General features: G+C 42.0%; 1 protein-coding gene across 1 annotated transcript; it reads left to right on the top strand.

Moving 5' to 3' along the window:
• LOC139566651 (T-lymphocyte surface antigen Ly-9-like) lies at positions 1-22,466 on the top strand. Its single transcript, XM_071387904.1, has 6 exons — positions 1-152; positions 16,884-17,198; positions 17,392-17,673; positions 17,796-17,912; positions 18,387-18,457; positions 19,008-22,466. Exons 1-6 carry the CDS (start codon positions 83-85, stop codon positions 19,125-19,127), a joined length of 975 nt encoding a protein of 324 aa, XP_071244005.1. The 5' UTR covers positions 1-82; the 3' UTR covers positions 19,128-22,466.
• Positions 22,467-24,235: the final 1,769 nt, after the last annotated feature.

Below are 24,235 nucleotides of genomic sequence, written 5' to 3'. Positions count from 1 at the left end.
TTGCTTCTGTTTACAACTGAATACACCCCAGAGGGTCTGGTTGAGTTTATGCTGTCTTCTGAACAGCTCGAGCTTTAGAACAATGAACCATTTGTTTGGATGGAGAAGGCTTGCCAGCCTGATGTTCATGCTGCTATATTTCAACATTGATGGTATGTTTCTTTTGGTACTGATCTGCTGTGTATGTGGGAGACGATAGATAAGTAGCCTAAACTGTATTTGTTTTAAATGTTCAATGTTTAATTAGTAACTTTAGAAATGTATTTTTGTACATTTGTTGTGGCTCCTGATAAGGGAGCCTAGGCTAGCAGCTGTAGTGCATGGGAGCGCAGACCAAATGTGAATTCCCCCAAATTGCATTCCCAACCCCCACCCCCCTTATTTTATATGGTCAAATGTGTAAAGGCTAAATCATTTAAACAGTGCCACATTTAAACAGTGTGTCGCCTGTCGCTAAGACTCAAAATAACATTCCTCTCTCTCTAGAGACATATCCTCCTGTATCCTGTCCGAGCGTTTGATAAATATTTACAGTAAGGGATAGATAACGACAGAGAGTAGGTTGTATAACAGAGCTCTTTCATGGGAAGAAAGAGGTGGAGGCTATAAAAGTTTGCAATCTAAACACCAACTACAGAGTATGCCAATACTTTGATGCATAGGCTAATTTATATGAGAGATTAATGATCTTTTGGAAACGACAGGCTGACAACCTTTAATAATATCTAAGATTGAGACTGAGACTGATTGAGACTGTCATTTGAAACTAATTTTCATTACTATTTGCATTTTTTCCAACTGACAGAGCTCACAGGCTCACTGTGTTGACTCACAGTGCCTAATGACTATGGATGTGATAATAAAACGCGCACATTTGTGGTGTTGGGACTTGGGAATTCCCTCGACTATGTTGAATCACTGAAGGGCAATGGACATGGCTTCATCCCCAAAATGAAGAAATCCTGTCATGGATATCAACATGCTAAAAGTCATCAGGTCAAATGAACATTCAAACTCAGTGGTATTTAAGCTACCTTCGAAACGGTACATTAGATTGTTCTTCTCTAAACAGGAAATGTTGGTGGTTTCCTGTGATTACGTGGTTAGTGGCTATCTTTCACGTAGACGGATTGAAGAGCGAGAGGCAGGTCGTTGGAACAGGCGATGTACTTTGTTAATAAAAAGGTAATGGTCTGGTCACTGGTCACGCTACTATGCCTCAAGATGAATTTCATAGCGTGGGACAAAAAAAGCTGTGATTTTTGTGTAGAGAATGAAGACATTCAAGAGCAATAAGAGCTAAACTACATGGCCATAAGTATGTGGACACGTATGTGCTTGTCGAACATTTCATTCCAAAATCATGGGCATTAATATGGAGTTGGTCCCCCCTTTGCCGCTATAACAGCCTCCATTCTTCTGGGAAGGCTTCCCACTAGATGTTGGAACATTTCTGCGGGGACCTGTTTCCATTCAGTCACGAGAGCGTTAGTGAGGTCGGGCACTGATATTGGGCGATTAGGCCTGGCTTGCAGTTGGCGTTCCAATTCATCCCAAAGGTGCTTGATGAGGTTGAGGTCAGGGCTCTGTGCGGAGTTGAGGTCAGGGCTCTGTGCAGGCCAGTCAAGTTCTTTCACACGATCTTGACAAATCATTTCTGTATGGACCTCGCTTTGTACACGGGGGGGGCATTGTCATGATGAAACAGGAAAGGGCCTTCCCCAAACAGTTGCCACAAAGTTGGAAGCACAGAATTGTCTAGAATTTCATTGTATGCTGTAGTTTAAGATTTCCCTTCTCTGAAACTAAGAACCATGAAAAACAGCGCCAGACCATTATTCTTCCTCCACCGAATTTTACAGTTGGCACTACGCATTCGAGAAGGTAGCGTTCTCCTGGCATCCGTCAAACCCAGATTTGTCTGTCGGACTGCCAGATGGTGAAGCGTGATTCATCACTCCAGAGAATGCGTTTCCACTGCTCCAGAGTCCAATGGTGGCGAGCTTTACACCACTCCAGCCGACGCTTGGCATTGCGCATGGTGATCTTAGGCTTGTGTGCGGGTGCTCAGCCATGGAAACCCATTTCATGAACCTCCCAACGAACAGTTCTTGTGCTGAAGTTGCTTCCAGAGGCAGTTTGGAACTCGGTAGAGAGTGTTGCAACTGAGGACAGACGATCTTTAGCACTAGGCGGTCCCGTTCGGTGAGCTTGTGAGGCCTACCACGTCGCGGCTGAGCCTTTGTTGCTCCTAGACATTTCCACTTCACAATAACAGCACTTACAGTTGACCGGGGCAGCTCTAGCAGGGCAGAAATTTGGCGATCTGACTTGTTGGAAAGGTGGCACCCTATGACCGTTACACGTTGAATGTCACTGAGCTCTTCAGTTAGGCAATTTTACTGCAAATGTTTGTCTATGGAGATTGTATGGCTGTGTGCTCGATTTTATACACCTGTCAGCAACGGGTGTGGCTGACATAGCTAAATCGAAGGGGTTCTCACATAGTTTTGTATACATAGTGTAATTAGGGGCCTACTTGTTCAGTAGCCTAATTAAAGTTGGATATTAATTAATTGCAGATTGTAAAATAAATGTTTGATGCAACAGCATACTAATCAGCTACCAATTAATGTTGTAGAATATGCAAGGGCGTGTATTCATGGATGCAAAGGGAAGACAAGCTTCCTCAAAAGAATAACCAAGAATAAAAGAAACAAAATAATATAGGCCTATCTTTCGTCTCAGTGCCAAACGTCATTGAGAGAACTTCAGTTGTTGCATCTCGTTATGTCTTTGTCCTCCGGTGGCTAGCTAGCTAAAATCATCCCTTTCCAAAATTAGCCATGGATGTAGATAGGGTGTCACGCCCTGACCATAGAGAGCTGTTTATTCTCTGTGTTGGTTAGGGCGTGACAGTGACTAGGGTGGGTTATCTAGGTGATTATCTATGTTGGCCTGGTATGGTTCCCAATCAGAGGCAGCTGTTTATCGTTGTCTCTGATTGGGGATCATATTTAGGCAGCCATTTCCCCATTGTGCTTTGTGGGATCTTGTCTAGGTATAGTTGCCTGCGAGCACTTCTTTGAGCGTCAGGGTTCGTTTTACGTGTTATTGTTTTTTTTCTTTGAGTTTCTCTTCCAAATAAAGAGGATGGAAACATACCACACTGCATCTTGGTCCACTCATTATAACGATCGTGACATAGGGATTAGGACTTGTTGTTTCACTTAATTCTCAGTACTGGCCAATGATTATAACGGTAATTCTGATCCAACCATAAATCCATACGTTGTGCTCCTTGCCTGAGAGGATAGAAGTTCAACATGTAGCTATCTAGATGTAGTAGGCCTATAGACCTACTATATCCTAACGTGAATTAGCTGGCCTGGTGCATCGTTTCCAATGAAGGGAAGATAGGTTAACCAGCAAGCGTTTTAGCCAGGTAGCCTAGAACAACAAAAACTAAAAGCGTCTAGCCTACTGTATGACAGAGTTATAGACCGTTTACAAAATGGAGAATGGCGGCATTGGCGCTTCTCTACAAGTAAGGTGCGTCAACGTGTTTTTTCAACTTGCATGCAAGCACGCACACACACAGAAATCAGTAACATGGACTGCCACATCATATTTAGCTTACGTTGGTTGGACTAAATAGTTGTTTTATATCTTTTAGTTTTCACTGTATTAGACGAAGCATACAGTTGAAGTCTGAAGTTGACATACACTTAGGTTGGAGTCATTAAAACTCATTTTTCAACCTCTCCACAAATGTCTTGATAACAAACTATAGTTTTGGCAAGTCAGTTCAGACATTTGTGCATGACACAAGTTTTTCAAACAATTGTTTACAGACAGATTATTTCACTTATAACTCACTGTATCACAATTCCAGTGGGTCAGAAGTTTACATACACTAAGTTGACTGTGACCTGTGGTAACTCTCTGTAGTTCTAAATCAATAGTTGTTTAGTAGTCCGAAAATGTGGGAAAAATGAACTTGCTTGACCTTGCTGTAGGTCATGTAACTGTTACATGCAATATGTTTTGTGGACTTCACCAGACAGATATTGCTCTCCGGTTTTGTGATGAAACAAAAGGTGTGGTTGAGTGTATTCTGTTATTATGTCTTATTGTCTCGGCCGTTGGCCTGTAGGCCTTTACTCGGTCCTACATAGGACCTTGATTCGGTCCTACATAGGACCTTGATTCGGTCCTACATAGGACCTTGATTCGGTCCAACATAGGACCTTGATTCGGTCCAACATAGGACCTTGATTCGGTCCTACATAGGACCTTGATTCGGTCCTACATAGGACCTTGATTCGGTCCTACATAGGACCTTGATTCGGTCCTACATAGGACCTTTATTCGGTCCTATGTAGCAAAATTTGAAATCATTTTTTTCATTTGATAAAATTAGAGACACAGAGCTAGAAAATGGTTTATCATACACTGCATACACTGGGGCGGCAGGGTAGCCTAGTGGTTAGAGCGTGGGTCTAGTAACCACAAGGTTGCAAGTTCAAATCCCCGAGCTAACAAGGTACAAATCTGTCGTTCTGCCCCTGAACAGGCAGTTAACCAACTGTCCCTAGGCTGTCAATAAAAATAAGAATTTGTTCTTAACTGACTTGCCTAGTTAAATAAAGGTAAAATAAAACATTTGAGGAACAATGGGAAAGTAATTCTCTCTCTTTTACAGGTGAGCCCTGAATTACATAAATTACAGAAAATACACACATCAAAAGAAAAATACAAAATACAAGCAGAAAGAAAAAACAAAAACAAAAACAAAGACATTCATCAGTAATAAGGTCCTCGATCAGCTTTCTGAATTGCCCTAGAGGCACCTAAACATAACATTTAAGAACATTTAGAAGATTGTTCCACAAATAAGGTGCAACAAAGCTAAAAGCTGTTTTAGCTAACGCATTAGAGACCAAAGGAATTTCCAGAGTTAGCCATCCCTGAGACCGGGTGCGGTAACGCGTATGTCTAAAGTTTAGTAATGATGTTAGGTACAGTGGGACTTTTTGTAAAAGTGAATAAATAAAAACATAGCAATGTGTCAACCTACGTGATATCAGAGGGCCAACCAACTTTCTGGCAAAGAATGCAGTGTTAACTGCTAAAATTGTTGCCTGTAATAAAGCGCAGTGCGCTATGATGAACTGCGATTAACGACTTTAATGAAGAAGCAGCTGTGTTGAAATAGATGATGTCGCCATAGTCTAGGACCGATAGGAACGTCAGCTGAATAATCTGCTTTCTCCTATTTGTTGAGAGGCAGGATCTATTTATATGGAAGAGCGAATTTTTATTCTCGGCTTCTTAACGAAATCATCAATACGCTTTTTAAAAGACCCTTGACGTGTCATCTTGCCTGCCCCCTGTTCTAGTAATTAACTTTTGTTACTTTGACACTGTCTGCATCTGGGTCTTCTCCTGAAATGTGAATTCACCTGTGTTTGGGGAGTTTCTCCCTCTCTTCTCTGTAGATCCTCTCAAGCTCTGTCAGATTGGATGGGGAGCACTCCTGCACAGCTATTTTTAGGTCTCTCCAGAGATGTTCGATCGGGTTCAAGTCTGGGCCACTCAAGGACATTCAGAGACTTGTCCCAAGGGCAGTCATGCGATGTCTTGGCAGTGTGCTTAGGGTCATTGCCCTGTTGGAAGGTGAACCTTCGCCCCAGTCTGAGGTCCGGGAGCAGGTATTCATCAAGGATCTCTCTGTACTTTGCTCCGTTCATCTTTCCCTCGATCCTGACTAGTCTCCCAGTCCTTGCCGCTGAAAAACATCCCCACAGCATGATGCTGCCACCACCATGCTTCACCGTAGGGATGGTGCCAGGTTGTCTCCAGATGTGACGCTTGGCATTCAGACAAAATAGTTCAATCATGGTTTCATCAGACCAGAGAATCTTGTTTCTCATGGTCTGGGAGTCTTTAGGTGCCTTTTGGCAAACTCCAAGAGGGCTGTCATGTACCATTTACTGAGGAGTGGCTTCTGTCTGGCCACTTTACCATAAAGGCCTAATTGGTGGTGTGCTGCAGAGATGGCTGTTCTTTTGGAAAGTTCTCCCATCTCCACAGATGAACTCTAGAGCTCTCTCAGAGTAACCATCGGGTTCTTAGTCACCTAGCTGAGGCCCTTCCCCCTCGATTGCTCAGTTTGGCCAGGCAGCCAGCTCTAGGAAGAGTCTTGGTGGTTCCACACTTCTTCCGTTTAAGAATGATGGAGGCCACTGTGTTCTTGGGGACCTTCAATTCTGCAAAAAGTTTTGGTACCCTTCCCCGGACCTGTGCCTCGACATAATCCTGTCTCTGAGCTCTACAGACAATTCCTTCAACCTCATGGTTTGGTTATTGCTCTGACATGCACTATCAACTGTGGACCTTATATTGTCAGGTGTGTGCCTTTCCAAATCATGTCCAATCAACTGAATTTACCACAGGTGGACTCCAATCAAGTTGTAGAAACATCTCAAGGATGATCAAAGGAAACAGGATGGACCTGAGCTCAATTTCGAGTTTCATAGCATAGGGTCTGAATACTTATGTAAATAAGGTATTTCTGTTTTTTACTTTTAATAAATGTGCAAAAATGACCACAAACCTGTTTCCACTTTGTCATTATGTGGTCTTGTGTGTAGATTGCTTCGGAAATAGTTTTATTTAATCCATTTTAGAATACGGCTGTAACACAACAAATTGTGGACATAGTCACGGGGTCTGAATACTTTCCGAAGGCACTGTACTTAGTTTTACCTGCATTCAATACTCATTTCAGGTCAATAACGTTTTTCTGTAATAGAATGAAGGCAGACTGTAGTTCAGATAGAGCCTGGTCAACCGTGGGGGCAACAACATCCACAACAGTATCATCAGCATACGAGTGCAGGTACATTTATTTTACAGACAAGGCGATTTTGTTAATGTAAACAACAAAGAGTACAGGACCCAAAATCGACCCCTGCAGGACACCTCTCGTAATATCCAGGAAACCTGATTGAACACCATTTGTAGATACACGTTGAGTTATCTGTTAAGTCATTTTTTAAACAGTTACATGCAGCCTGGTCTAGGCCACTTGAGGACAGCCTTTGAATTAGTAGTCAGTAATCAACAGTATCAAAAGCCTTTGACAGGTCAATGAAGATGTTGCCTTTTATCCACACAATTAACCACATCGTTTATAACTAAGAAGGCAACAGAGATAGTGCATTGACCTGGTCTAAAACCCGACTGATGTGCATTTAGAATACATTTCAAGGATAATAAAGACCTTAATCAAGGATTCTAATATTTTAGCTAGGCAAGAAAGATTAGAAGTAGGCCGATTTAATTATTTACGTCACAAGGGTCACCACTTTTGTGAAGGGGGAGTACATGGGCCGCCTTCCAACCCTTGGGGATAGTACCAGATATAATCCTCCGGTTCAAAATATGGGTTAATTATTCAGCAATCAGAGGGCGGAGACCTGGAGCAAGAATAGATCGAACATATCAGTCCCAGTGGACATTTTTACATCTTAAGCAAGGCATCTAGCACATCACAGATAGTACATTTGCTGATATGAAAACAAAGATTCGCGAGAAGATGACGTGTTAATCATCGAGTCCGCTAGAGGCTGGCAGAGGGAAAAGCAGTTCATTGACTTACCAGGGTTAATTAAACCACGGTTTCTCTCAAATAAAAAGCCTGCCTAGATAAAATGATGATTAAAAGCATCCCTTATCCCCTTCTCAGTTAGGTTGCCAGAGTCAGACAGAATTTGCTTAGACAGAGAAGAAGAGGAATTTGTACGCTTTAGTGCATTTACTGTTTTCCAAGATTTTGGAGGATCACCAGCCGAGTCAGAGAGAGAGCTTAAAAAGTAGCTTGATTTAGCTTTCTTAATCGATATAGTAGATATGTTTCTCAATGGTCTAGAACATTTCCAGTCCGCTCCAGCGCCAGTTTGCTTGCTTTGGACCAGGCCTGATTTTTCATCTGATTGAGTGTGTTTATCTGCCAGGAAAAACATATGGAGGAGACATTTTTACAGGAGACTGTTACGGCTGATTTCCTCCTCTTCGTCTGAAGAGGAGGTGTAGGGATCGGACCAAGATGCAGAGTGGAAAGTGTCCATGTTTTATTATCAATAAACTGAACACTACACGAAACAAAATAAGAAAAGAGAATCTAACCGACAAACAGTCCCGTGTGGCACAACTACTGACACGAAAGACAAACACCCACAAAACACACGTGAAACCCCGGCTGCCTAAGTATGATTCTCAATCAGGGACAACGATTGACAGCTGCCTCTGATTGAGAATCATACCAGGCCGAACACACAAAATCCCAACATAAAAATCACACATCGACAACCCACCCAACTCACGCCCTGACCATACTAAATAAATACAAAAACAAGGGAAAACAGGTCAGGAACGTGACAGGAGACAGTGGCTAAATCAGAGTAGAACATGTCATGTAAAAACCCTTGAGGAGAGAACATTTAAAAATATATCTTCTTCATTAAACGAGGATTAGTCATTTGCTGTTTCGTATCTCTAATGCATACTATGTGACATGATCACATTGTCGTGGAAATTACCACCAGGGACGCCTGAAGTCAATCTTAAATTAATCATTCTTTATTATCAACGCGGTGGAGAGGTTCCAACAAACTCAATACACCAAGTACACATATCGATCAGGAGCTCCCAACTGGGTTTTACATTCTAAAATACATACACAAAGGGATCTGTAGACTCAGAGGTGACTAAATCTGTCAATGCTTAACCATTGTTTACATAGCTCTAACCACAAGCGGGTTGCGGCGGCTGTCCCTGAGACTCGTCAAAAACACCAAAGCCTGTAGGCATTCTAAACTTGTCCAACAAAAAACAACCTTCAGTTCTCACTCAAAGCTCTTATCCTTTTATACACCGAGGGGCTGTCATCACTCCTGCCGTTGAAATGGGTGGGAGTAAAGTACTATCTGGCCTCGCGAAAGACAGTGGGCCTGTGTGTTAGTATAATGCAAACAAGGCATGTTCCATCCCACCTAGAAATCCTATTGACTTTCACAGGGAAGAGAGAACACATGGTTGTAACAGTTTCACACCGACGCTGATAAGAAGGAGATTGGGGCAAGGTTAGCCCAAGATACATTCCAGTGGCTCTCCTCTCATTTTAGGGCATCGCTCTGTCACTCCTTCGCGCCTTTCCAAATCATAATTAGAACCCAATCAATTAATTATCCAACCCAAATTTAGAATCACTCGAAGACCCTCAACTTAGCACACACCGACACTTGCAGAATGTACATTTATGTTGACGTACAGTGTATTCATCTTATATTTCTAGCATTAACTTCTTTCGGCCCCCACTTGTGGTAATGACAGACTGGTATCTCAATGCATTCTTAGTCAAAATTACTATAACATCCGCAGTATGCAGACCTCTACAATCAACCTGATATCCCAAATAAACAATTTGACAAACCTAAATCAATTACAGTCACGGTTGACGACCTCCCTCCTTCACGCCACTCATCCTTCTGGCGTGTCTTAATTTCCTTCTTCAGATAGCTTTACAATTCGTCTTCCCAATGGCACATATGTTCAAAGTGGATGGCCCTTGATAATGTCCCAATTTCAATACAGTGGGGAGAACAAGTATTTGATACACTGTCAATTTTGCAGGTTTTCCTACTTACAAAGCATGTAGAGGTCTGTACTTTTTATCATAGGTACACTTCAACTGTGAGAGATGGAATCTAAAACAAAAATCCAGAAAATCACATTGTATGATTTTTAAGTAATTAATTTGCATTTTATTGCATGACATAAGTATTTGATCACCTACCAACCAGTAAGAATTCCGGCTCTCACAGACCTGTTAGTTTTTCTTTGAGAAGCCCTCCTGTTCTCCACTCATTACCTGTATTAACTGCACCTGTTTGAACTCGTTACCTGTATAAAAGACACCTGTCCACACACTCAATCAAACAGACTCCAACCTCTCCACAATGGCCAAGACCAGAGAGCTGTGTAAGGACATCAGGGATAAAATTGTAGACCTGCACAAGGCTGGGATGGGCTACAGGACAATAGAAAAACAGCTTGGTGAGAAGGCAACAACTGTTGGCGCAATTATTAGAAAATGGAAGACGTTCAAGATGACGGTCAATCACCCTCGGTCTGGGGCTCCATGCAAGATCTCACCTCGTGGGGCATCAATGATCATGAAGAAGGTGAGGGATCAGCCCAGAACTACACGGCAGGACCTGGTCAATGACCTGAAGAGAGCTGGGACCACAATCTCAAAGAAAACCATTAGTTACACACCACGCCGTCATGGATTAAAATCCTGCAGTGCACGCAAGGTCCCCCTGCTCAAGCCAGTGCATGTCCAGGCCCGTCTGAAGTTTGCCAATGACCATCTGGATGATCCAGAGGAGGAATGGGAGAAGGTCATGTGGTCTGATGAGACAAAAATAGAGCTTTTTGGTCTAAACTCCACTCGCCGTGTTTGGAGGAAGAAGAAGGATGAGTACAACCCCAAGAACACCATCCCAACCGTGAAGCATGGAGGTGGAAACATCATTCTTTGGGATGCTTTTCTGCAAAGGGGACAGGACGACTGCACTGTATTGAGGGAAGGATGGATTTGGCCATGTATCGCGAGATCTTGGCCAACAACCTCCTTCCCTCAGTAAGAGCATTGAAGATGGGTCGTGGCTGGGTCTTCCAGCATGACAACGACCCGAAACACACAGCCAGGGCAACTAAGGAGTGGCTCCGTAAGAAGCATTTCAAGGTCCTGGAGTGGCCTAGACAGTCTCCAGACCTGAACCCAATAGAAAATCTTTGGAGGGAGCTGAAAGTCCGTATTGCCCAGCGACAGCCCCGAAACCTGAAGGATCTGGAGAAGGTCTGTATGGAGGAGTGGGCCAAAATCCCTGCTGCAGTGTGTGCAAACCTGGTCAAGAACTACAGGAAACGTATGAACTCTGTAATTGCAAACAAAGGGTTCTGTACCAAATATTAAGTTCTGCTTTTCTGATGTATCAAATACTTATGTCATGCAATAAAATGCAAATTAAATACTTAAAAATGATACAATGTGATTTTCTGGATTTTTGTTTTAGATTCTGTCTCTCACAGTTGAAGTGTACCTATGATAAAAATGACAGACCTCTACATGCTTTGTAAGTAGGAAAACCTGCAAAATCGGCGGTGTATCAAATACTTGTTCTCCCCACTGTATCTGGGGAATAATCCGATTTTCCCAGCAGACGAATCTCTCACCTGAGCCGCCACCATCCTTTACGGTCCATTATGTCCATTTTTCCGACCAGTACACCAGAAGCGTGAGAGAAGTTTGGACGGGATCTCTCCCCATGCTCACTCCACGTGGACTCATGTCGCACTCATGAGAGAAAAGGCATGAGAAAAAAGGCAGTTGATAGCCTCAACTGGCTGGTGTGTACAGGTTGCTGGCTTGGACTCAGGTTTCAGGGGGTGAGGATCATCGTGAACTCCATTATCGCCATTACTTCAGCCAGTTAGAGGGGGTGAGGTTCATACTGTTCTCGGCCAAATGATCCCTTCCATGCATCTAGATACCATCTGTTGTCACCTTCGCAATCACCTCGACAGAGGACAAACCAGGACAACAGTTTAGTTTAGGGCATTTCTGATTCAGGAAATCCAGACAAACTATTCACAAAATTACAAATTATTCACTGTATACAAATGACTACTAATACCAAAATTGGTAATACAAATGTCTAAGACAAATGTCAAAGAGAATAGCAACACACAGTTGAAACCATCCCCCTCCAAATTGGCTTATACTCCCCTATCATTTTGTCAACCTCACTGCAGAGATACAGGGTGAGGGAGATGATGGCAAATCCTTAGGGAGAAATTCCATCCAGCAGACCCAATCTGGTGAGATTTGTATTGAAGCAAGACAAAAACAAATAAACAACCCAACAACAGAAATACACTTCTTCATATAAAACTAGAGGTGGGGAAAACTTCATTCAACACCATAGTGCCCTCAAAGCTCATCACTAAGCTAAGGATCCTTGGACTAAACACCTCCCTCTGCAACTGGATCCTGGACTTCCTGACAGGCTGTCCCCAGGTGGTAAGGGTAGGTAACAACACATCCGCCACACCGGGGCCCCTCAGGGGTGCATGCTCAGTCCCCTCCAGTACTCCCTGTTACTGCACAACTCCAACACCATCATTAAGTTTGCCGATGACACAACAGTGGAAGGCCTGATCACCGACAACGATGAGACAGCCTATAGGGAGGAGGTCAGAGACCAGGCAGTGTGGTCCCAGGATAACAACCTCTCCCTCAACGTGATCAAGACAAAGGAGATGATTGTGGACTACAGGAAAAGGAGGAGCAAGCATGCCCCCATTCTCATCGACGGGGCTGTAGTGGAGCAGGTTGAGATGCTCAGTCTCCGACCGCAAGGCACTACAGAGGGTAGTGCATATGGCCCAGTACATCACTGGGGCCAAGCTTTCTGCCATCCAGGGCCTCTATACCAGGTAGTGTCAAAGGAAGGCGCTAAACATTCAGCCACCCTAGTCATAGACTGTTCTCTCTGCTACAGCACAGCAAGCGGTACCGAAGGGCCAAGTCTAGGTCCAAAAGGCTTCTTAACAGCTTCTAGCCCCAAGCCATAAGACTCCTGACCCCCCCCCCCCCCCTCTTTTACACTGCTGCTACTCTCTGTTTATTATCTATGCATAGTCACTTTACCTCTACTTACATGTACATATTACCTCGACTAACCTGTGCCCCGCACATTCACTCTGTACTGGTACCCCCTGTATATAACCTCGCAACTGTTATTTTATTGTTGCTCTTTAATTATTTACTATTTTAATTTTTTATTTTTTTTATTTTTTTTCTTCAGTTTATTTTAGTAAATACTTTGTTACTTTATTTTTATAGCTTATGGTTTATTCGCCGTTAGTCAGCACCTCAACATCAAATAATTTTCTCTGGGTGTGCGCCAGCTCATGTTTTTTATTCAAGTAAATGCTTTCTGAACATTTATTTTTCTTAAAACTGCATTGTTGATTAAGGGCTTGTAAGTAAGCATTTCACTTTAAGGTCTACACCTGTTGTATTCGGCGCATGTGACAATTATTATTATTATTTTTTGGTAGGGGCTGGAGATGTCTGTGTCTGGATCAGCTGAGATGAGATTGGCCTCCTCTCTCTCCTTGGAGATGTGGGGAGGTTCACATGTCAGGGTGTGGTGGTGAGAGATGCTGACATTTGGTAGCGAGGAGCAGCTCCATGGTGATTTATTGGTAGACATTTTGGATAATTTGCCAGGGAAGATCTTTCCTTGGTAGAAGGGTGGATATAATCACGTTTCTCCTTGGGAACAGGGTGTGTGCTTTCTCTGCCACCTTTCTCACTTCCTCAGCCACTCTTTCACCTTTTTTTGCGCAGGTCATTTGTCCCAGTATGTATGACAAGGTTGTCAGGATTTTCCAGCTTGACTTGATAGAGCAGTTGTAGTGCACTGTCAGTTGTGGTACACCAGCATTGTTCCCCATATACCAGATGGCTAAGTCTCCTATCTTCCAGATACTTCCTATCAGAGTCTATCAGAACTGGAGTTTTGGGAGGTATCCTGGGTTGAACTGGATCCTGTCCTCGGGAGGTGTTCGGCTGAACATGGTCAGACTGCTGGGAGGTTGGTCAGGCAGGGTAGGGTGTGGCAGGCTGGGACGTTGGCAGGTCGAGGTGGACCCTAAGAGGCTGAGGGGCTTGTGAGGCAGATGGGGTAAAGGCTGCACTGGGCTCAGGGGTATCATGGCTTCTACCTGGCTGATGGGCTGCTCTGTTCGTGGCGTAGTCATTCGGTGCTGACGGAGGGCATCAATGTCGCTCTCTCTCTGCTGCCGTGCCACCTCTACCACACACAGCTCCTCTTGGAGGGCATCAATGTCACTCTCTCTCTGCTGCCGCACCACCTCTACCACACACAGCCCCTCTTGGAGGGCGGCAATGGACTGTGTCATTTGTTCAGTGTTCTGTCCAATGCTTTGTTGTAATTATTGTCAGTTTTACTGTTACAGCTGCCAACTGCAGAAGGCCGGAGATTATGTAGGCTGGAGGCTAGCTCCCTTGTGCTGAAGAACATGCAACACTAGGGATGCTATTACCACAATGTTCATCGTCTCATCACCGATTTGCATAGTTCATTTGCTTAGAGAGTGTGAAAACAATGAGAGTCACGAGTAGACCTTTAGCGTTACTGACAACTATTCTGTTCGCTGCAGTGAAAAGTATTAATTGCAGTGCAAACATATTTCACCACATAGGCCTGCATGTGAGACGGGACTCCTGTATGCAGGGAAGACTGTGTGGGGCTGCTTCTCAGTGTGGTCAAACCACTAACATGACAGAAAAAGGCCGGTAACACGATGTGACAGACTGAGGAAACGAGTCTGTGTTCACAAGCAGAGACACGGTCACATATTAATATGATTTGAACTTACAGCTGCAGGAGGATGACTGCCCGCTGGCCCCTGGTCTTCTTCCATAACATCATTGATGTGTCCTCATACAATTCCTTCGTGATATGGAATAAGATCAACCCTACCTGGATGGCTGATGAGCAGAACAAGAGGAGGGTGTTCCTGGAGCAGTTGGGAAAGGCACTTGTAACCCCACACATTCAAAGAAGGGAGCGCCTCCCCCACACAGCAGCCTTTGTAGCGCTTGTGAAAGCTGTTCAGGGGGCTGAATATTGTCCTGATCCTCCTGAGGCTAAAGCTGGGGAAGGCAAGAGGAGGAGATGCCAATTCCCCCCCCCCCCAAAAAAGAAAATGTGCTGCACATGTGAGAAATACATCTGCAAAGTCCATACACACACACTTTCATACTGTCCTACATGTGCTAATTAGAATTGATTGATTTATGTTAAAGTTTTTGTTTTGTATTATTTTATTCGTATTTATTGTTGTTGTTTATACACCTTGTGTGTGGGTGCAGTGGTTCAAAAAAATGGGAGTAGACTACTATTTTGTAGTTGAATTCCTCATTGTACAGTATGTAAGAATATATCACTATGTTGCCAAAAAAGTTCAAGACTGTTATTGTTTCCCTTCAATAAAATGCTTTCAAAACTACTTTCTGCATGTTTCTGCTACTATCTTAGGGTATACAAGTGCTATCTCTTGCTGAAAAAAGTATGTTTACACCTATGCAGTACCTTTAGCAATAATAATAATAATAAACCTCTACTTTTGTAAAGAAAACAACTATGACAGGTGTGTTGTAATAAAAACGAGTGTGTCAACTGATTAAATGGAGTATTTCTACATTGTGAAGAGGGAAAACTCAGATATTCATAAAGTTTGTCACGAATGACAGGTTGTTTCTTCATGCAAAATAGATTTCGGGTTTAAAATTCAATTAAGCTGCTTTATTTTAGGGGTTTAGTGAAGGCGGATCATTTTTCACCCTTAAGACAAGGGGAGTATACAGAATGTTAAGACTAAACAAGGGTTAATTAAGTATTTTTTTTTGAGGGGGGGGGGGGGTCCTGTACTTTACTTTACTATTTATATTTTTTATAACTTTTACTTCACTACATTCCTAAAGAAAATAATATACTTTTTACTCCATACATTTTCCCTGACACCCGAAAGTCCTCATTACATTTTGAATGGTTAGCAGAAATTGTCCAATTCACACACTTATTAAGAGAACATGCCTGTTCATCCCTACTGCCTCTGATCTGGCGGACTCACTAAACACAAATGCTTAGTTTGTAAATTATGTTTGAGTGTTGGAGTGTGCCCCTGGCTATCCGTAAATTTGAAAAAAACAAGACAACCGTGCCGTCTAGTTTGAAATGATTTGTACTTTTACTTTTGACGCTTAAGTATATTTTAGCAATTACACTTATTTTTTTATACTTAAGTTGATTTAAAACCAAGTACTTTTAGACTTTTACTCTAGTAGTATTTCACTGGGTGACTTTCACTTTTACTTGAGTCATTTTTAATGAAGGTATCTTTGCTTTTACTCAAGTATGACAATTGGCTACTTTTTCCACCCCCTGATTATTGATATACATCACTTCTGTTTAGAAGATAATTATATTTGAGTAATTTAGCAGACACTTTTCAACAGTTTACAGCTGCTTATAATCAGAATATTTTTGCAGTGTCCATATGTACAGAATTGCTCCCTCTTCCCTACTGCTAGTAGGACAACCATCATGTCATCTCTTTTTCTGTCTTGTCAACACAAAACCTTGTTTCAACAAATAACACATAGAGGACTATTGTAGGCGTTAGCCTGTCACGCTGCAATGTTCCTCTGACCCTGAAATTCAAAGAATACAATCTAGGCTATCTAAGAGGCAGCCGTGGGAAATTATGTTGGGTGGTAATGAAATATCTCTGTAAAGTCATGTGCTTTTTCAGTGATATCCTTCATTTATTTTGGAGAAAAAACAACAGTCAATTGGGGAAGAACTTCCCTCACTCAGAGAATCCATTTCCATGTGAACTTAATTTCTGACAGAATATTCAAATACTAGTCCTAACAATTATTTCCTAACCCCAACCATCACATTAGGCCTGTAAATAACTAAGAAGGGCTGTGATGACTACATTGCAGACTTGCAGCAAAAGATTTACTAATGATTGTATGCCAGTGTCATCTTCAGTGCAGTCTGGCATCAGATCGCTATATCACATGCATGCAGTTACTGACATGTTAAACACTTATCCAGGTATTCTGAGATTTAGTGTGCGACTGTTTTACAGACCTCCTGGATGGAATACTGCTATTGTGTTGATATTGAGTCTCTCTCTGTCCACAGTACTCTATGCTTCCCAACCAACAGTCCAGTCTGAGACTCGGCAGGTAAAAGGCGTCGTGGGACAGTCTCTCTCTTTTCCAGAGAGGGTGAACAAGTCTGGCAATTTACTTTACGGAGACCTTGGCAGTATTGCAAATGTGTACCCTGGTAAAGAAGGCAAAATCACCCTCGAGAAGAGATTTGAAAATCGTATCCACTTGAACAGTGTTACAAGATACTTCACTCTGTCAGACCTCAAGATAGACGATGCTGGGGTTTATACTGTGGAGGATACAGATGGAGGGGGAAAAAACAAATTTGAGCTCACTGTATACAGTAAGTGTGTGTGTGTGTGTGTGTGTGTGTGTGTGTGTGTGTGTGTGTGTGTGTGTGTGTGTGTGTGTGTGTGTGTGTGTGTGTGTGTGTGTGTGTGTGTGTGTGTGTGTGTGTGTGTGTGTGTGTGTGTGTGTTGTATATTACAAAAACATTATAGGTTCCAATTCCAATTTATTCATAATTTTTCTTCCAGATGTTGTTTCCAAACCTCAGGTGACAGAGTGTGACAGCAGCTCCTGTCGTGCGGTGTGTTCTGTGCACAACGAAAAAGAGGTGACCTTGACCTCGTACAGAGGAGAGGAAATACTAAACCAGACCAGCAGTCCTGAACTCACCACCGATCTCTCTCTCCGTTTGGAGGTAGAGGGAAAGAACTACAACTCCACCTACAGCTGTGTGGCTGCTAACCCTATCAGCATTGAGACAGTTCCTGTCCCAAAATGTTGCAGCAAAGATGGTCATCCTAATGATGCAGGTAAGAGCAATTTTGAATTAAAGCCATCCAGAAAAGAGAAATGACCAAGTGAAAGTGAAGTGTAGTTGAGCTCATTCAAAACATATTTTACAAAAATGATTTCCTTGTGTCATTTATTTCAGACAGTGGTGAGAGGGGTCGGGGTGTTCTTATTATTGCTGTAATCTGCGTTTTGGTTGCCTTGGGGATGGTTGGACTTGCAATTTATCTAAAGAAGAGGAGAAATGGACAACCAAAAGGCAGGTATTTATCTTTTGGAGGTGTGAGGTCACCCCCCAAAGTCAAAGCATGCTTATCCTTTTCCCATGTGTTTTTTTATTTTCATTTTTTATAATCAATGGTAGTGTTTTGGAAAAGGTAGGAAGTGTTTGCTTGACAACAGGATGCAGGTCAAATAAAGTGGCACATCTTCCACACTTCCTCTGCCTGTTCAGACAGTGTCATTATTCCAGACTTCTCTAAATGTTGAAAAAGCAGAAGGCGCGCGCACGCACACACACACACACACACACTCTCTCTGACAATGATTACCTGAATAGCTTAGCTTTTCTGATACCAAAAAGACTGCAAGCACAGAGACTGGTACCCATAGTATCAAATGAGTCCTGAGTGTTTACAGAACCTGTCCTGGGCGGTGAGCGTCTGTATGTCTCTGTCAGTTAGTCACACCTCACCTTAGGCCAATATTTACTTTCCTTTATTTCTCTTCATAGATTCATCTCAAAAAGGGCAAGTTGACATTGTGTACGCAACGATAACTCCTAAAAAACAATCAGATAATCAGGTTAGTAAAAATGCTACAGGCTGATAGACAAGACAGCAGCCCTCATGGTGACAGCTGTAGGCTTTAGCTCTGTGCCAGTGGGTTAATGAGGTCTTGAGTGTCACAGACCACATGAGTGTGATACGCAGCCTGATGTCATTGCAACCAGTTTGGCCCACAATGAGAAGCCACACAGAACAAATGGTATATAGTAATGCCTTTGATATACACATAGTCTTTCTCAGTATTTGCAATGTCTGTGGGCTTTTTATAGCTTGCCCACGTGGTTCCTCCCACTAGCTTTAGGAATGGTCCTAGGTGTGTTGTGTTGACTGTTAAGTTACCTGCTGCAGAACAAAGAGGATAGACAAGAGAGCATGTCCTGTTTCTAATAAAGCATAAGATCATTCTTTTGGTTTGTTACATTCCTACCCTTTTAATCTCCCCTCTCTCTGCCCTGTCCCTCTCTGTCCTTCCCTCCCTCCCCTACCTCCCTCCCACTCCCTTTCCCTGTCTTTCCCTGTCCCTCTCCATCCCGCCCTCCCCTACCTACCTCCCACTCCCTGCCTAGGAGGAGCGAACAGGTGTACCAGAACTGGATTCACTTAGAGACAAACCAAAACTGATATCAGTTTATGATACACTCCAATCACATCGCATGGCTGCCAGCGGTGATGTTGACACAGCATGAAGAAGCAAAGTGGGAAGTTGCTGAGAAACCGACATGATAATTCACATCCCGGAGAGGACGGCATATCTTAAAGAGGATGTTGAAACAAAATGAAAGTTTAAAAAAATATTCACCCAGAAAACCTTTTAGAGGCACAGTTGTTATGGGAGAAAATTCCCCTGAAACTTTTGCACTAATGTTAGAATTTCAGGCTTTCTTTGTAGGTCATTCTCACAGACCTTCTGCCAAACAGGGGTCTTGATGACATCCACTGGTACGGACCAATTCAATAACTATGCATTGAGTTAGTAGCAGGATCTGTATAATCCTTCTTTTCAAGTGCCTTTTGTCCCAAATCCCAATTTACAGGTTAAAACAAATGGAACCAGTCTTTTAATCCAATTCCATAGTGTGTTTGCTATGCTACTGCTGGGCCAAAGCTTATTTTCAGTACATACTGTTCTGTTGTTTAAATGTAGGTCCCTCCCCTGTATCGTTTTATAGCTGGTTACGGTTTAGCTTGCCAGAGGATAGCAGCTGTGTACATATTATAAAAAGAACAGGCGTTTGAGATAAAGCCACCTACTCCTTAGAAGCAATGGCTGTTAGGCTGCTTTAGAAAAACAAAAGGTCCATAGATGTTTTTTAGCTCATTTTAGCTCATATTAGCTCATTTTGTTTATTATGATGGACCATCTATTGGTTATCCCTATCTATGTGTTTTACATTTTTTTTATTTAACCTTTTATTTAACCTTCAGGGATAAAAAAATATATATATATAGGACAAAACACACATCATGACAAGAGAGACCTAAGACGACAACATAGCATGGCAGAAACACATGACAACACAGCATAGTAGCAACACCACATGACAACAACATGGTAGCAACACAACGTGGCAGCAGCACAACATGGTAGCAGCACAAAACAGGGTACAAACATTATTGGGCACAGACAGCAGCACAAAGGCAAGAAGGTAGAGACAACAATACATCACGCAAAGCAGCCACAACTGTCAGTAAGAGTGTCCATGATTGAGTCTCTTAATGAAGAGATGGAGAGACAACTGTCCAGTTTGAGTGTTTTTTGCAGCTCGTTCCAGTCGCTAGCTGCAGTGAACTGAAAAGTGATGGGGATGTGTGTGCTTTGGGGACCTTTAACAGAATGTGGAGGATGAGGGCTGCAGTAGATATCTCAGATAGGGGGAAGTGAGGCCTAAGAGGGTTTTATAAATAAGCATCAACCTTAGAAATAAGCACCCGTCTTGCGACGGGTGTACAGAGAGATGAGATGACCAGTTTACAGAAGAGTATAGAGTGCAGTGATGTGTCCTATAAGGAACATTGGTGGCAAATCTGATGGCCGATGGTAAAGAACATCTAGCCGCTCGAGAGCACCCTTACCTGCCGATCTATAAATTCCGTCTCCGTAATCTAGCATGGGTAGGATGGTAATCTTAATCAGGGTTAGTTTGGCAGCTGGGGTGAAAGAGGAGTGATTACGATAGAGGAAACCAAGTCTAAATGTAACCTTAGCCTGCAGCTTTGATATCTGCTGAGAGAAGGACAGTGTACCGTCTAGCCATACTCCCAAGTACTTGTATGAGGTGACTACCTCAAGCTCTAAACCCTCAGAGGTAGTAATAACACCTGTGGGGAGAGGGGCATTCTTCTTACCAAACCACATGGCCTTTGTTTTGGAAGTGTTCAGAACAAGGTTAAGTGTAGAGAAATATGGAACGCCATTTGGATCTTTACGTATCAAAAAGATACATGTCAAGTAACACTATTTGACGCGTCAAATAAGCTTTTAATTTGACACGTCAAATAACACAATTCTATTATAGAATGTTGTGTGTGAAGAATTTGAACGTGCAAGCCAAGTGCCACCACTACTATCAGTAGCATTGTCAAAGCTTTACAAAAAGTCTGCAAACAAGCACACACTGGCCACGAACGATGTGTTTACAATACCGCGTTGGTAATAAGGCATTATTTGTTCGACCGCAACTTCTTTGGTATCTAACCCTAACCCAATACAACTTGTCGTTTTGCTGTGTTTTTGGGGAAGAACATTGTTTGCATCAAATCCATCAGCTAGCTAACTTTTTTACGACCAGCACTGTCCAGAGCTTGGGGAAGGGCAGGTGTGCGAGACAACTTTGCCAGCATCATAGCGATACGTATCGATTAATCGTCGTGACGTATTAAATACGAGTGATAGTGTAATCAATGTGTAATAACTAGCCTAGTCAATAAAAATAGCAGCACAACATATGTAGCACATTATCCCTTAAAAATACAATCACTCCCTCCTGCAGACACTCCTGCAGACACTATACACTCTCCTTCTATCAGAGCATTTTATGGTCCACCTACATTAGTGCAACCTTTGTATGGATCTGTGCCTGCAAAGATTACTGTGACCCAAAAATATAAAATCTGTCGATACCATAGTGAGTTGTTGCACTGTAGGCCACTTCATTTTTATGCCACTCAATTTCTGAGTAGTTACTGAGACTGAATATGAAGATATAATTCCCTTTTCACTATTTTAAAATAACCTCATGAATTATTCAAACTGATAAATATAAGCGTGTTGTACTGAGCTTCAATACATTAAGTCAAAGGCTTACCCATACCTTTCATTTAAAGTCATACATTGTGTATGTTTCCTGATGTTTAACAGTCATTAATACATCAATACCCCTGCTTGCAATATATACATGTTTTACATACCCTGTCGCAACCCAAAATACGATTACTCTATTCTCTCTTAATGTTTTTGTTGTCGTTTAAATCTTTGTAAACAAAGTATGTATTGCTTCAGAATACCTGCGTAAACTGTCATTCCTTGAAGCCAAAGCTGCCTATGAGTTTGAGAGGGGAAACATTTCTCCAGAAACACAACTTCAGATTGTGGTTTTAATGTAAGCCTACTTCTCGGGTCAAATAGGAGGGATCACTATAATTGTTTGGTGGATTCTCTATTTTAGTGACTTTAAGTGTGTGTGACCTTTTGTCATGTCACTTTGCATGCCAGGCAGCTGTACATTTGTAAACAATAATGACTGGTAACAGTGATTTACTCATTTGTGTTTAACACAAAAATTTCAAGCATTGTTTAGAGAAAACGTTGGCTCTTCCTTCCAATCCTTTTCCCCCATCTAGTGGTTGAATGTTTTAATATTTCAGTATAAAAACATTGTGTAAATTGTGTAAGTGTAGCGTAAATCATGTGCAATCAAAATGTTATCTAACCTTTCTATGCTTTGGACTGTGATCACACATGTTTGTGCCATTGTGCCATTTATTGTAACGTTATTGTGAGTAACAATTAAAACAGTTGGGAAATATGCCATGGCGATGATATTTTTATTGTTTATATCACATTTGGTAGGAAAACATGAGAGCCTCATTGATCATTCTGTGTAGCCTGTGTGTGTTCATTTTAATATTGTTATATTACTGTGTTTTTGATTTTGTATTATAGATGTGTTGTGGTAGAGTAGAGTGTAATAATAGGTTGTGTTATGTACTGTTTTATTTTGTATGTAATTGGGTAATTGTGATTGGACCCCAGGAAGAGTAGCCAATGGGGATTCGGAAAAAAATACAAATGTTATGTCATTTTCCAAGAATAGCAGATTGCGCAATTTTGTAATTTGTTAAATTCCAATGTTTCCTTACAGGAAATGAGTAACATTCCTGTATCAAACACACATTAGCTTTCAGTCTGTAAGTTTATTTATTTTTATTTAACTAGTCAAGTCAGTTAAGAACGAATTCGATTTGAAGAAGTCTCATTTAATACAAACTCATTTTCATCCACTTTCCCTCTCCTCGCCACCTCTCCTTAAATACTTTTGACCATTTTCAAAAGCCCATAGAGGACTGCGGAGAGAGGACGCAAGAGTTGAGCAAATCCAATTGAGAAAAGGATCCCTTGTGTTTATGCTAGAGACTTTCTGTTTATTTGCATGGGCTGCGTCGCATTCCAATAAATCCGCCTGTGTCGGCCAATCGCATATGTGGTAGATACGCGAATGACCGCATATTGTTTGCCAGACATGAGAGGATGCCGACAAGATACTTTTCATGAAATCGTCTGTCTAGTCTGAATGGTTTGAGCTAAAAAAAAAAACTACCCCACAAGGATTAGACTCAGGTTTACATTGAAAAGGGCGCAAACTAGGTCATGCATGGCATTTATCCGATCCTCTGTTGCATCTCAGGTTTGTCCTATTAGCTGTAAATCAGGGTTGACTCCCATTCAACTCATGAGTTGGAATTCACCACACCCCTACACTCTCTAAAGGATGTAGAATTAGAAATTGAGTTTGAGTAACAGGAAGTAGAATTTGATTCAGTGCAATCAAATATTGTCTATTATATTGACAAGATAGTCAAGTGAACATTCTTAACGATGGAAATATATGTCCTCAAGCATGGAAGGCAGGTGGGAGGAGGCGAGATCGGGACAATTCTATCCACTGAGAGGGCAGATACCTGTGAACAACAAGCCATAGAGATAGACAGAGGACTCATTTTTGTATCTGTGCGATTATAGAATCTGTGACCGCATGGCTAGCCTCATTGAAGCTATTTCCATTTTAAATTAGTCAGTCTTCTTCTTCTTCATTGGCTGATTACTCCCATCTCATAAGAATCCCCACCCAGTTGACTACTTTAAAATGGTTGAACCCCTCAATGGCCACTCTAAAACAACTTATATCTAAGATGAGTCCTCTATCTATCTCTATGACAACAAGCACAACTCTGATATAAAGTCGTTTTTTCAAAGTTGCCGAAATGCCATGTGCATTCATAACAACCTAACCATTACGAAACTTCTATTATATCAAATAAGTCTCACGTAGCAAATTAGTAATTTACATTTTTTGTTGACCAAATTCAAAACTCATTGACCTCAACACAAAATGTTCTCACTTCTTGGGTTTATTTTCGTGGACAGATTTTGTGGGTGGAGTAAACCTCGTTTCGTCTCTTCCTCTCTGGAGCAATTAAAATAAATTCCATTAAGTTATTAAACCGGAGAGTTTAATTGAATCGGACAGGTCACTCTTCCAGATACCAAAGAATATATCACTTTTCTCTGGAAAAA

Source organism: Salvelinus alpinus, chromosome 39 (assembly GCF_045679555.1).
Source record: "Salvelinus alpinus chromosome 39, SLU_Salpinus.1, whole genome shotgun sequence".
Taxonomy (NCBI): Eukaryota; Metazoa; Chordata; class Actinopteri; order Salmoniformes; family Salmonidae; genus Salvelinus; species Salvelinus alpinus.
Note: the sequence above shows the minus strand (reverse complement) of the source record. Positions and strands in the feature narration are given on the sequence as shown.